At 34.1% G+C, this 14043-nt stretch overlaps 2 protein-coding genes across 3 annotated transcripts in view; both read right to left on the minus strand.

The window, feature by feature from the left end:
* LOC100451648 (complement factor H-related protein 4) overlaps window positions 1-14043 on the minus strand; it is a 76367-nt gene that overhangs the window by 32958 nt on the left and 29366 nt on the right. Inside the window, exon 2 of one of the 2 annotated variants that reach the window (XM_002809670.3) lies at window positions 5039-5096. In XM_002809670.3, the coding sequence (XP_002809716.1) occupies window positions 5039-5096 (58 nt within the window). Of the gene's footprint in view, window positions 1-5038; window positions 5196-14043 lie in introns of those variants that run through there. The other variant, XM_009239759.2, reaches the window with a different exon arrangement.
* The window catches only part of LOC100453135 (complement factor H-related protein 3), a 34934-nt gene continuing 29267 nt past the window's right edge, over window positions 8377-14043 (minus strand). Inside the window, 1 exon segment of the mRNA XM_003780291.3 lies at window positions 8377-8567. Within this exon segment, the coding sequence (XP_003780339.3) occupies window positions 8377-8567 (191 nt within the window).

Raw genomic sequence — 14043 nt, forward strand, 5'->3', positions numbered from 1 at the left:
CAAGACAGTCATTATAATGCTATCACTGTATCTTTTTGCATGCTTCTTACACTACAATTTCTTTAACTCTTCAACTATCTATATATTGTCTTCTATGCTGTGATAGTTTGAAACCAATCATTTTAAAACGTGGTAGACTAAGTACAATATATTATTACAGATATGCTATTTGGTGGGTGAACCATGCAGTTGAGATTAATTTGTTGACACTGAAAAACACCATTTCCTTATGAAGCCTAAAAGAGATAGATGTTCCTCTCAGTACCACCATTGTCCATTAATATTAGGGTTATTAATGAAACTCTTCATTTTCTTCCACTTAACTTCATTGTTAGTTGAATGTTTCCTCATCTGATATTAATGGAATTTTCTTTTTAAAGCTAAATACAAATGTTTCCACTAGGTAAATCTGCCAACAAAGAAATAAAAATTCTTTTTGACTTGAATGCTTCATGAATGATTTATCTGTTCTTAACAGATAAATAATAAAGGCATTTTTGAAAGAAGTTAAAATTTTAATTAAAAATATGTTGCTGATTTTATTTCCTTTGAAGATTAGTTCTCTTGAGATAAATGATATAGAGTAATATTCTTTAAATGTATATATGGATTTCAGTATAGACATAGGTTTGCTGTGATAGCTATTTTCTCTCAGTCAGCTGCAAAAATAACCCATGCTCTATTTATTCATAATATGGTAATTATTGACAGAACATTTTTTGGGGGGAAATTCATATTAATCATTCTCATTACCTCTCTGAAAATTAACTGAACTTCTGCATTTGTGGTGTTCCCTTTCATTCAATTTTTCTATCAAAACAAACAAACACAACAGGCACAAAAAAACCCTGGCAATAATCTTTGATATCATCTTCTTTCAACCATTTTCTTCTGGCATTACAGCAACCATAACTAGTTTCCTGATCCTGACCTCTCATCTTTATAAACTGTTTTCCTGGGTATAAATTAATGATCCTTCATCTGGTCATTTTATTGCTCCACTTAAAATCCTTAGTGGCTCCCAAATCAGCTAACAAGACAAGAAGAACCTCATTCCACTTTATCCACTTCTCCTACATAGTATGGTCTCTTCGGCAATTCTGGAAATTTTATCAGCGTTAGTTTAAACTGAGCTTATCTAAAACTATACCAAGTTATGCTAAAGCTGTCAGTTCAGGGTGCACACATTAGCAATAATTGTTTTTTGGAAAAGAGAGAAAATAAATATTACTATAACATAAGAAAAAATCTGAAATGTACCAAATTATCTCCAGAAATAAAACATTTTGTTGAGTTTTGTGGCATTTTGTTTGTATTAGATGGCATACATTCTTACCATAGTTAGAATTCATATATCAGGTAAGACATATTACTGATATAAAAATATAGGTCCACATACGAATATACATATATATTCATACATTCTATATGTATATGTATATATGTATATGTATATACATAGAGAATGTTGAACACCACCACAATTTAAATAGCAAATAATTTATGTTTCTTTATAATTTTGAAACAAGTTTCTTTATATCAAGTTCTTTATAATTCTGAAACAAATGATAGAAATTAATATTTACATTCTATTTGTTATGAAATCTTAAGAATATAACTAAAGAAAAATCTTTAAGTTTGAATCATCATAAATCAGAGAGAACTGGAAGGAGGCTAGTGACACAATAGCTTTAGTATGCAGATGAGAAGACTAAGTTCAGAGAAGTGACATCTTTATTTTCTGGGAGGCGTTTGCTAGTTACAGAACTGGCTCCAGAGGCTTGTTGGGTGACGCATGACAGCTTCTCTGACCCAGTCCCTCAAGCATGGATGCACAGTTTTCTGCTGAGTGTCTCCTCCGTATTGGAAAATCTAACCATCCCTGCTCTGTGTAACCTCCTGAGATACTCTTACATTTTCTTACGATTGCAGGATATTTAGTCCAAGGAAGAAAGGACATAAACTAAAGGAAATCATTTTATTTATTTATTTATTTATTGAGACAGTCTTGCTCTGTCACCAAAGCTGGAGTTCAGTAGAGTGATCTTGGCTTACTGCAACCTCCACCTCCCGGGTTCAAGTGATTCTCCTGCCTCAGGCTCCTGAGTAGCTGAAATTACAGGTGTTTGCCACCACACCTGGCTAATTTTTTGAATTTTTAGTAGAGACAGCGTTTCACCATGTTGGCCAGGCTGGTCTCAAACTCCTGGCCTCAAGTGATCTCCCTGACTTGGCCTCCAAATTGCTGGGATTACAGCCACCGTGACTGGCCAAAAACTCTTTTTCTTAATAAACGATAATTTTCGAACCTGAAGTGAGGTTTTCATAGTTTAGGTTCGTTTCTAAAAATCGTTTCTCCCAATAGAAGGCACTGGAGTTCCATAGAGAAATTATTAGAACTGGGTGTGTAGTAGGAAAAGTCAAGGAAAGCTTGGAACTTTTTGTTATGCGAAAGCTTAATGGGGGCGTGTGAAATACACACAGAAACCAGCTTCTTAGTGAGATTTGAAACTAATTTGAGCATCCCAAAGAAGTACAATGGCAACTGAGTGTAATGCACTGGGTATTGAAAATGATCCTAGTTTGAAAGGGATTTAGAAGCAACCCTGCTCTGAAATACTAATTGTCACCTTTGATACTTTGTTATGGCAACTCTAGTAGATGAATGCAATATTTATACAATTTTAAAAGGATATTCATAATTAAAATAATTTTCCTGACAACCTATTTTTAAATAAATGTAAATAACTTACAAGTTGATGGAAGAAATAATGCTTAATACAAATTCAATGAACATTATAATAGATTACAATTACTAATTTTCTGTCAAGTTTATCTTTCAAATAGCGTGGCTTCCAAAAGAATTATTATTCAGAACTGAAACATCAACTACCATTAAAAACAAAGTTTCTTAGCATAGGCAACTCACAAAGTATGTCCTTCATTAATCATATGAAAAATATTTCTTAGGTTTGCTTTGCCAGATTCTGAATAGATATGAATACAGGTATATATAAACATCAAGTATTCAACTAGACAAAACTCAGCAAAGACAATAGAGCCAAGATATAATTATCAAATTCTGATAAATACCCTCTAAAATATGTATGGTGGGTATCTACATATCCATGAGTAAAGAGTAAAAAATTATTTTAAATTAATAATATTCTTTTAATAAATTGTGTAAATGTCATTGTATTTATCTTCTAGTGCTACCATAAGAAAGTACCACAGATTTCATAGAAATTTATTTTCTTACAGTTCTGGAGGCTAATACTTTGAGATATGGCTGTCAACAGGGTTGCATTCTTCTGAGGCCTCTTCCTTTGCCTTGTAAATGGTTGTATTCTCTCTGTGCCTTACGTGTTCTTTCTCTATATGGTGTGTCCTTATTTTCTCTTCTTATTGACACCAGTTATATTGGAGTAGGGCCCACCTGAATCATTGACCTTTAACTTAATTACATCTTTAAGCTCTCCTTCTCCAAATGCAGTCACATTCTCAGGTATTGGGAATTTGGACTGTTACAAATGAATTTTGGAGGGATGCAGTTGAGCCAATGCTACTGAATTCACAAAGATGTTTCTCTCTACCAAAGACATTATTCCACTAAATGAGTTACTTTCTCCTTTGAGAAATATAGGTGTGACCCAAATTTACAAGACATTTTGCTCAAGTTTACTCTTACAAAGAGTTCATTGGAAGAGACAAGTTTTCAACTGGAATATCAAATAAGAAAGAATTTGTCATCATTCTTTTCTTATACTGCTTTTGAGAAAGTAACTAAGAAAGTAGAGCTTATTCTAATCTAATTTCAGTCATTTCAAAATAGTACTGTTTTTCTCTATTTTTCTGCTTTGCATTCTACTTTAATCTCTGTAATCCTTATTTTAAAAATGTGCCTGTAGCAGTTTAGTTAACAAAGGAAATAACAGGAGAATTTCCTTTTTTTTCATTTTGGCACAAATCAAGGTTGATTTTGCACAGCAATTAAAACTAGTGAATCATGTGATAGATAATACTGTAAAACCTAAATCTGTTTACCTAGAATCAAATAAAGTGGCATAGCTTTGAGAGGAGAGGCTGAGGGCAAAGATACTGCCAAAAATTGATAATGGGGTTTCCAATATTATCCTCCATTACATTTGTTGGAATATTATAAAGTTTTGGATAATTACAAAATTTGTTTTCTTCATTAATGGTGACACACCCTTGATTGTCCATGATTTTTGCCCCATGTGGTTCCAGTGCTAATATTACAATATAGTTCTTTAATACACAAGGCCTGCATTCAAAGAGATAGTTAATATAAAAAATACATGAGTATCGGGGAGAAAACATATCAGAGAACAATGACATAAAGCTATGAAAATTATTTATGTATTTATTTATTGAATATTTGCTAGTGAACTCAGAAATGCAAATTAAAATTTACTATCATTCCAATGTGAGTTAAGTATGTATTCTGCTTTTTGATTACATATATGTTGTGATTTACATATTGCTAATCTTGTTGAAATATTAAATTCATATTAATGTTAATTAGATGTAGCAGCTTTCTTAAGGTATAATATAAATATAAGAAATGGCATAATTTAAAATATTTTATTTGCTGTTTTGATATATGAATCAATAAAAAATCACTATATTTAAGATTACGAAAGTATCAATCACTCCCAAAGTTTCCCTTGTATTATGAATAAGAAAATTCTGAACATTTTAAGGTTAGAATCTATCTAATGACATGTTTCCTACTTAAAGTTTTATGAATATATTCATGTATCTCCATAATGAATATTAAATGCTTTTTACACTGTAGAATTTGTAAAACAAAGAAAATATTATTTTTTTCTTTAAATTATGAGATATTTTTTCATAAAATTAATTTCTGTTATATTCTCACAAAATATGCTACTTCTACTAGCATAGTGAATATATCCTATTAGATTTATAAAAAAATTATAGACATATGAAGCTAGATATTACACGAAGTTACATTTAAGAGGGAAGCTGAGTGTTTAGATCTCTTTCAACTTACCTTGTCCATTAGCACAGGAAACCCACAAGGAGAGAATGACATTGATTAGTAACAACATGTTACATATTCTCAGCAGTATATTAATACAAAAGTCTCAGTTGCACTGTTTGGGGTTTGAAATCTTTCATTATTAGTTACAAAGTGTGATTCTGAATTTAAGTGCACTACCACAAAGCTAGGGCTTTAAGGTCACTTAGTAAATATCAAAGTTCAGAGAGTTTTGCAAAATGCTTCAATGATTCCTGTTAGTGGTTTCACAATCATCTGTGGAATTGATTCCCTGATATGTACATGTACAGCTTTATTTAGTGACAGTAATGGACCAACTCCAAAAGTAACATAAAACATTAATTCATTTTTATTTCTTATTTTTTGGGTAAAGAGAGTTTTAATACAGGGAACGAAAGGCTTCTGCAACTATTGGAAACATTGAGGGACAAAGGTCGGAAATGGCTATTTTCAGAAAATTCTGAAGTTAAAGAATCTTAGTGATGCCCTCACTAATTATCCATGGCTCTGCAGTGGATGTTTCTCAGGAAAACGTCCAGAAGCAAGGAAAGCTACTGTTGGTGATCTCAGCTGCTACCAGCAGCTGCTGCCAGATAATGCCTTGTCTTTCTCTTCTTCCAAGTCTTCTTTAAGTACATCTCATGGGGGAATCTAAGGAAGAAGCAAGTTATGGAGAAACGGACTTCAGAAACTGTAGTTTCAGACTTATCTTCTGCAATGCAGAAGAAAATGAAGATAGGAGGCGTGTTGACATCACGTTGAAAATAAACATCTGGCACACTCTTCTACTTCTGAAAATCCTGCTGTTTGAGCATGGTAGGTTGTTTTTTTTCCACAAATGGTCATAATACTGTCTCCTATCACACTTAGTCTTCTTACAATGAGAACACAAATTTTAAAATTAAACACTGGAAAATTGTTTGAAGTTCTTCCACAAGCAAATGAATCATAAATGAATAACTCTCAGGGTCCATGTTACTATAATATTCTATTGTCCTTTGCTTTCTAATACACAACTTAATTATTTAAGGATCGTATGAAAACAAACCAGTATGTCTGGACCCCATTCCGCTGTCTGTATTTTCATATGTTTAGAGTAGCATACTGATTTTGAGAACTCACAATAGATCATACTGAGTACAAAAGTTTCAGCATATTCTTGATATCTCAATCTTTTTAAACTTGTGTTTTGGGGTATCTATTATTTTAAGTTACAATAAGGAACAATGGAGATAACCATTAGATCTGGCTGCCTGAGAGCTGGGCAGAACAGAGCCATATTTCTCTTCTTACAAAAGCAAATAGGAGAAATATCGCTGAATTCTTTTTCTCAGCAAGGAACAGCCCTGAGAAAGAGAATGCATTCCTAGGGGGAGGTCTCTGAAATGGCTGCTCTGGGAATGTCTGTCTTATACTGTTGCAGATAAGGGATGAAATAAGCCCTGGTCTCCAGTAGCACTCCCAGGCCTCTTAGGACGAGGAAATCCCGCCCAGTAAATTTTAGTCAGACCGGTTGTCTGCTCTCAAACCCTGACTCCTAATAAGATGTTATCAATGACAATGCATGCCCGAAACTTCATTAGCAATTTTCATTTTGTCCTGGTGCTCTGCCCCCATTTGCCTTGTGGTATTTTATTGCCTTGTGAAGCATGTGATCTCTGTGACCCACACCCTATTTGTACACTCCCTCCCCTTTTGAAAATCAGTAATAAAAACTTGCTGGTTTTGCAGCTTCGGGGGAATCATGGAACCTGCTGACATGTGATGTCTCCCACAGACACCCAGCTTTAAAATTTCTCTCTTTTGTACTCTTTCCCTTTATTTCTCAGACCAGCTGACACTTAGGGAAATAGAAAATAACCTACATTGAATTGTCAGGGGCTAGTTTCCCCGAATAAGCCCCAAAATCTATTTTAAGAACATTTTTCTTAATTCATTTATACTAAAGCATTTATGACAATGCTAGTAATAAAACAGGTCACTACAGGTGTATATTACTTTTTTAAAGAAAATCATAACAGAATTTTGTACAGTAAGAGTCCAGGCTAATTTGTAGTTGAGACATATGTAAAAAGGGAAAAAAAGGATTAAAAAGATGAATTCCTTTGTTATTCAAGACATTTTCTCTTTCATAATAAGAAAATCTTAAAAGAATAATTAATAAAAATTTACTATGAGTTTTTTATGATGAGTAACATTTTTGTAAACTAGACCTCATATTAAGCATAGACATTAAAAAAAAGAAATGAAAACAGTATGCATGAATATCCTAAATATTAACTTCACTTAATGTGAGCATATTAAACATTACTTCACAAATATTACTGAGAGGTGGGTGGATCACTGGAGGTCAGGAGTTCAAGACCAGCCTGGCTAACATGGCAAAACCCCTTCTCTACTAAAAATACAAAAATTAGGTAGATGTGAGATGGCGGGTGCCTGTAATCCCAGCTATTCAGGAGGTTGAGGCAGGAGAATTGCTTGAACACGGAAGGCGGAAGTTGCAGTGAGCCAAGATCACGCCACTGCACTCCAGCCTGGATGATAACAGAGCAAGACTCTCTCTCTCTCTCTCTCTCTCCCTCTCTCTCTCTCTCTCTCTCTATATATATATAAAATATATAATATATCTTTATATATATTTTATATATATAATATATATCTTTATATATATTATATATATATACAGATATACATATATTACCTAGTGGCTTTGCAAAAAATAGCACAAACTGAGCCAACTGTTCCTAGAAAATCTTCATAAATATCTAGATAGTATGGTAGGGAAATCTTTCAATAGAGCAGAAATTAGTACCATCTAGAAATATTTCATCTCTCTACTACCTATATATTTGCAAAAAATTTCTAAAGGGAAGATATTCGGAATTGGACATATCCTACAGTGCCAAATCTACAAATTATAAAGTTTAAATTATTTTGATATTATGCACTATGCATCCATATCTTTATTAAAAACATTACTTTTATATCTAGGAGAAAGAGTTTGATATAGAAGGCTAATCACATAAAACAGGTATATACAACAGTTATAAAGGTCTCAGCTAAAAAGAAATAAGTTTAAACCAGAATACACATAAAGCTCCCTAACTCATCTCTGTAACACAGAATGCTTTAGAGTGGGAAAAGCCTGAATGGAAAAGAACACTAATATTTGAGTAATTAATGTGAAAAGGAAAAAAATTGATGTCTGCTTTGTTCCTCAAAGTTTTTTTCTTATGTTTTCAAATGAAATTATATCAGCCCCCATAAAAAGACTAAAGTTAGTAAACTTTGTGTATCATCTGGATAATCAATACAAACATAATAAATTACTTGCTAACGCATGTGGGTTGAGCTGACCATCCATTTTTCTGACATGTAATTCATCCTGATATTTCACCATCTGCTGTTATATATCCTAGTTTGCATTGATATTTTGCTTGTTTATTTAAGTCATATATATACTGAGATTCAGAAATAAACCCATTCTCAATATCTATACTTGATTTGGAACATGTTTCTAAAAAGGAAGAGAATAAGAAAAAGACAAGCATATGTTCAATAACATTTTATAAGAATGTAAATAATATGCAGATATAAAAAATAATGAGTCATTTGTAACTGAAAACTTGGACAATCATAAGCATTCAAATACTTAAGTCAAGGAAAATAAGTTATGAGTTGCCAAAGACATTATATCAAGACTCTCCATCATTTTCTAAAACAAGGCATTATTTAAGACTCTTATAATTATTTCTAAGAAATTATTGGAAATCTGTTGGTCTAATGGATTTGGAATTCTACAGCATGTCAGAACTCAATAGACAATGAGTATTATTTCTTAAGACTTTCTTTTTGTTTGTTTTTGTTTTTGTTTTTATTTTTTTATTTTATTTTTTATTATTATTATACTTTAGGTTTTAGGGTACATGTGCACAATGTGCAGGTTAGTTACATATGTATACATGTGCCATGCTGGTGCGCTGCACCCACTAACTCGTCATCTAATCTTGCCTATTTTAGATCTTTTAGGCATTCCAAAACTCATTTAACCAATTGGAGTGTCTGAGATCCCGTGATGATCTTAGAAAATCTGCCAAAATAATTGTCATAGCCTTTGGCTCCAAGAATTTGAAATGCCATTCTTACTGTGTGCTTCAAAGTAAATGGAAATGTGGAGTTCAAAGAAGATGAGAGACAGTAACAGATTTATTTATCTTGAAAGGCCAAAATGATGATTCCTCAAATTATGTAGAACTGAACTTGAAAGAGTGGATGATACTGTCTCTGTAAACTGATGTTAGAAATTACTGTCAGTTCCTAGGTTGCTTCCCAGAAATCAGCTTCATTTATAAATAACTCATGGATAAGGAGAAAATCGGAAGAGGAAACATCAAATATTTTGAATTGAATGATAATTAAAACATATTAAGTAAAACTTGGTGAGATGACACTCAAATAGTGCTTAGAGGGAAATTTATCATTATATACCTATAAAAGAAAAGAGTAAAACTGAAAATAAATTATTATTTATAATAAATTATAACAAAGAAAGCAAACAAAATCCAGCATGAGTATAAGTTTTGAAACAAATTCAAATATAAGTAGAAATCAAATAGAAAACAAAGAGTAGAGACAATTTAAAAAGGTAAAAGGTCAGGCAAGAATAATCAAGTAAAACAGAGTTCCAGCCACAAATAAGGAAATGGAACCAAATAGATGAAAATAACATTTTCAGACATTGGAAAGCAGGAAGCACCTAATTCCAGAGAAAAAGGGACAATGAGATGAGTTCCATCATCAAAGTGACTTTATGCTGGAAGAAATTTTCCAAACAGCAGCATGGAGAAGGAGAATTCAAGCAGAAAATGGCAGACTTGCTGAGTAGAAAAAACAAAACTCAGTGCTCCCAAAGAAGATGAGGTCACTAGAATCTGCAGGAAAAAGAGTCAGAAAAGAAGAAACTCTGGAGTGAAAGGGCTCTACAAATTTCCACAGCAACTCCCTAGATTATTTGGCTGAATATTGACATTCTGGAGAGTAGAGTAAAACTCCCCAAGAATGGACCAAGGATAGCTATCAGATGAAGAACACTACCAGAGAACAAAAAGATAAAGGATTCCCAGAGCACACACGACACAGGGAGACATTTAAATGGAAGCAATCAGAGTAGAAAGACTCGTTTGAACATCTAGGTCATTTAGTAGAGACATCAGAAGCAGCTTAATATTCTGAACAAACTATCTCAGGGGTTTACCCAGAGGCTAGAACTGTGTCCCAGTTCTAAAAAAGGCTAAGCCAGCTTTTTAAAAGCTTAAAAATAAGCCTTGAAAGAACTAAGTTGACCCATAACAAACTTAGACTTAAAAAAAAATTAAAACAAGTAATCCTTGGGGTCTCACAGATGTACAGACTTGAGAAGTTCCAAAGCTGCTTCTCTTAGCCAAAATACAGAGTGGAATTAAAAAAAAAAATCCACATTTTGGCAATAATACCTTCTTCACACCTTTGGGTATATACCCAGTAATGGGATGGCTAGGTCAAATGGTATTTCTAGTTCTAGATCCCTGAGGAATCACCACACTGTCTTCCACAATGGTTGAACTAGTTTACAGTCCCACCAACAGTGTAAAAGTGTTCCTATTTCTCCACATCCCCTCCAGAACCTGTTATTTCCTGCTTTTTAAAGATCGCCATTCTAACTGGTGTGAGATGATATCTCATTGTGGTTTTGATTTGCATTTCTCTGATGGCCAGTGATGATGAGCATTTTTTCATGTGTCTGTTGGCTGCCTAAATGTCTTCTTTTGAGAAGTGTCTGTTCATATCCTTTGTCCATTTTTTGATGGGGTGGTTTTTCTCTTGTAAATTTGTTTGAGTTCTTTGTAGATTCTGGATATTAGCCCTTTGTCAGTTGAGTAGATTGCAAAAATGTTCTCCCATTCTGTAGGTTGCCTGTTCACTCTGATGGTAGTTTCTTTTGCAGTGCAGAAGCTCTTTAGTTTAATTAGATCCCATTTGTCAATTTTGGCTTTTGTTGCCATTGCTTTTGGTGTTTTAGACATGAAGTCCTTGCCCATGCCTATGTCCTGAATGGTAATGCTTAGGTTTTCTTCTAGGGTTTTTATGGTTTTTAGGTCTAACATTTAAGTCTTTAATCCATCTTGAATTAATTTTTGTGTAAGGTGTAAGGAAGGGATCCAGTTTCCGCTTTCTACATATGGCTAGCCAGTTTTCCCAGCACCATTTGTTAAATAGGGAATCCTTTCCCCATTTCTTGTTTTTGTCAGGTTTGTCAAAGATCAGATAGTTGTAGATGTGTGGTATTATTTCTGAGGGCTCTGTTCTGTTCCACTGGTCTGTATCTCTGTTTTGGTACCAGTATCATGATGTTTTGGTTGCTGCAGCATTGTAGTATAGTTTGAAGTCAGGTAGCGTGATGCCTCCAACTTTGTTCTTTTGTCTTAGGATTGACCTGGCAATGCGGGTTTTTTTTTGGTTCCATGTGAACTTTAAAGTAGTTTTTTCCAATTCTGTGAAGAAAGTCATTGGTAGCTTGATGGGGATGGCATTGAATCTATAATTTACCTTGGGCATTATGGCCAAAATAAACGGAATATACATTCTTCTCAGCACCACACTGCACCTGTTCCAAAATTGACCACATAGTTGGAAGTAAAGCACTCCTCAGCAAATGTAAAAGAACAGAAGTTATAACAAACTGTCTCTCAGACCACAGTGCAATCAAACTAGAACTCAGGATTAAGAAACTCACTCAAAACCACTCAACTACATGGAAACTGAACAACCTGCTCCTGAGTGACTACTGGGTACATAACGAAATGAAGGCAGAAATAAAGACATTCTTTGAAACCAACGAGAACAAAGACACAACGTAGCATAATCTCTGGGACACATTTAAAGCAGTGTAGAGGGAAGTTTATAGCACTAAATGCCCACAAGAGAAAGCAGGAAAGATCTAATATTGACACCCTAACATCACAATTAAAATAATTAGAGAAGCAATAGCAAACACATTCAAAAGCTAGGAGAAGGCAATAAATAACTAAGATCAGAGCAGAACTGAAGGAGGTAGAGACACAAAAAACCCTTCAAAAAATCAATGAATCCAGGAGCTGGTTTTTTGAAAAGATCAACAAAATTGATAGACCACTAGCAAGACTAATAAAGATGAAAAGAGAGAAGAATCAAATAGATGCAATAAAAAATGATAAAGGGGATATCACCACCAATCCCACAGAAATACAAACTACCATCAGAGAATACTATAAACACCTCTATGCAAATAAACTAGAAAATCTAGAAGAAATGGATAAATTGCTCGACACATACACCCTCCGAAGACTAAACCAGGAAGAAATTGAATGTCTTAATAGGCTAATAACAGGCTCTGAAATTAAGGCAATAATTAATAGCTTACCAACCAAAAAAAGTCCAGGACCAGACGGATTCACAGCCGAATTCTACCAGAGGTACAAGGAGGAGCTGGTATCATTCCTTCTGAAACTATTCCAATCAATAGAAAAACAGGGAATCCTCCCTAACTCATTTTATGAGGCCAGCATCATCCTGGTACCAAAGCTTGGCAGAGACACAACAAAGAAAGACAATTTTAGACCAATATCCTTGATGAACATCCATGCAAAAATCCTCAATAAAATACTGGCAAACGGAATCCAGCAGCACATCAAAAAGATTATCCACCATGATCAAGTGGGCTTCATCCCTGGGATGCAAGGCTGGTTCAACATATGCAAATCAATAAACGTAATCCATCATATAAACAGAACCAAAGACAAAAACCACATGATTATCTCATAGATGCAGAAAGGGCCTTTGACAAAATTCAACAACCCTTCATGCTAAATACTCTCAATAAAGTAGGTATTGATAGGACGTGTCTAAAAATAGTAAGAGCTATTCATGACAAACCCACAGCCAATATCATACTGAATGGGCAAAAACTGGAAGCATTCCCTTTGAAAACTGGCACAAGACAGGAATGCCCTCTCTCACCACTCCTATTCAACATAGTTGTTGGAAGTTCTGGCCAGGACAATCAGGCAGGAGAAAGAAATCAAGGGTATTCAATTAGGAAAAGAGGAAGTCAAATTGTCCCTGTTTGCAGATGACATGATTGTATATCTAGAAAACCCCATCATCTCAGCCCAAAATCTCCTTAAGCTGATAAGCAACTTCAGCAAAGTCTCAGGATACAAAATCAATGTGCAAAAATCACAAGTATTTTTATACAACAATAACAGACAAACAGAGAGCCAAATCATGAGTGAACTCCCATTCACAACTGCTTCAAAGAGAATAAAATACCTGGGAATCCAACTTGCAAGTCACCTCTTCAAGGAGAACTACAAACCACTGCTCAATGAAATAAAAGAGGACACAAACAAATGGAAGAACATTCCATGCTCATGGATAGGAAGAATCAATATATTTTTATTTTTTTAACATCCTGGAAAATGTTTATTGCATACAGTTAACTTAAAACACCTGAGATATATTTAACTTCAACCATGTAAAAATAAACATATTCATAGGAGAAAGAATGTAACAGCATAAGCCTAAATTCACAGTGTTGTATTTGGATGGCATGATTTCTTTTTAAAATATCTCTCTACTGAAGGCTTCAATTCTGGTGATAGAGGCTGTTGTGGCAAGAGACAAGGGACACGTAAGAGTCCTCAATGAGTGCAAAGGACTGGATTCACTGCAAGACCCAACACACACGGGCACTCAGGAGCTCCTACTCATGCCCACTGAACACAAGCATTCTGAAAATCATGGTATCTTTTAAACATAATTATCAATATAAATCACAATTTATGATACTTGGATCAGGTGATCCAAGTTCTAGCTCAGTTTAGTTTATACACTCTAAAACCACCCATTTTCAAGGTATAGTTTGATGTGTTTTAGGAAATGTATACAGCTACACCTCCAACACCCCAATCCAGCTT

This window comes from Pongo abelii, chromosome 1, assembly GCF_028885655.2.
Source record: "Pongo abelii isolate AG06213 chromosome 1, NHGRI_mPonAbe1-v2.0_pri, whole genome shotgun sequence".
NCBI lineage: Eukaryota > Metazoa > Chordata > Mammalia > Primates > Hominidae > Pongo > Pongo abelii.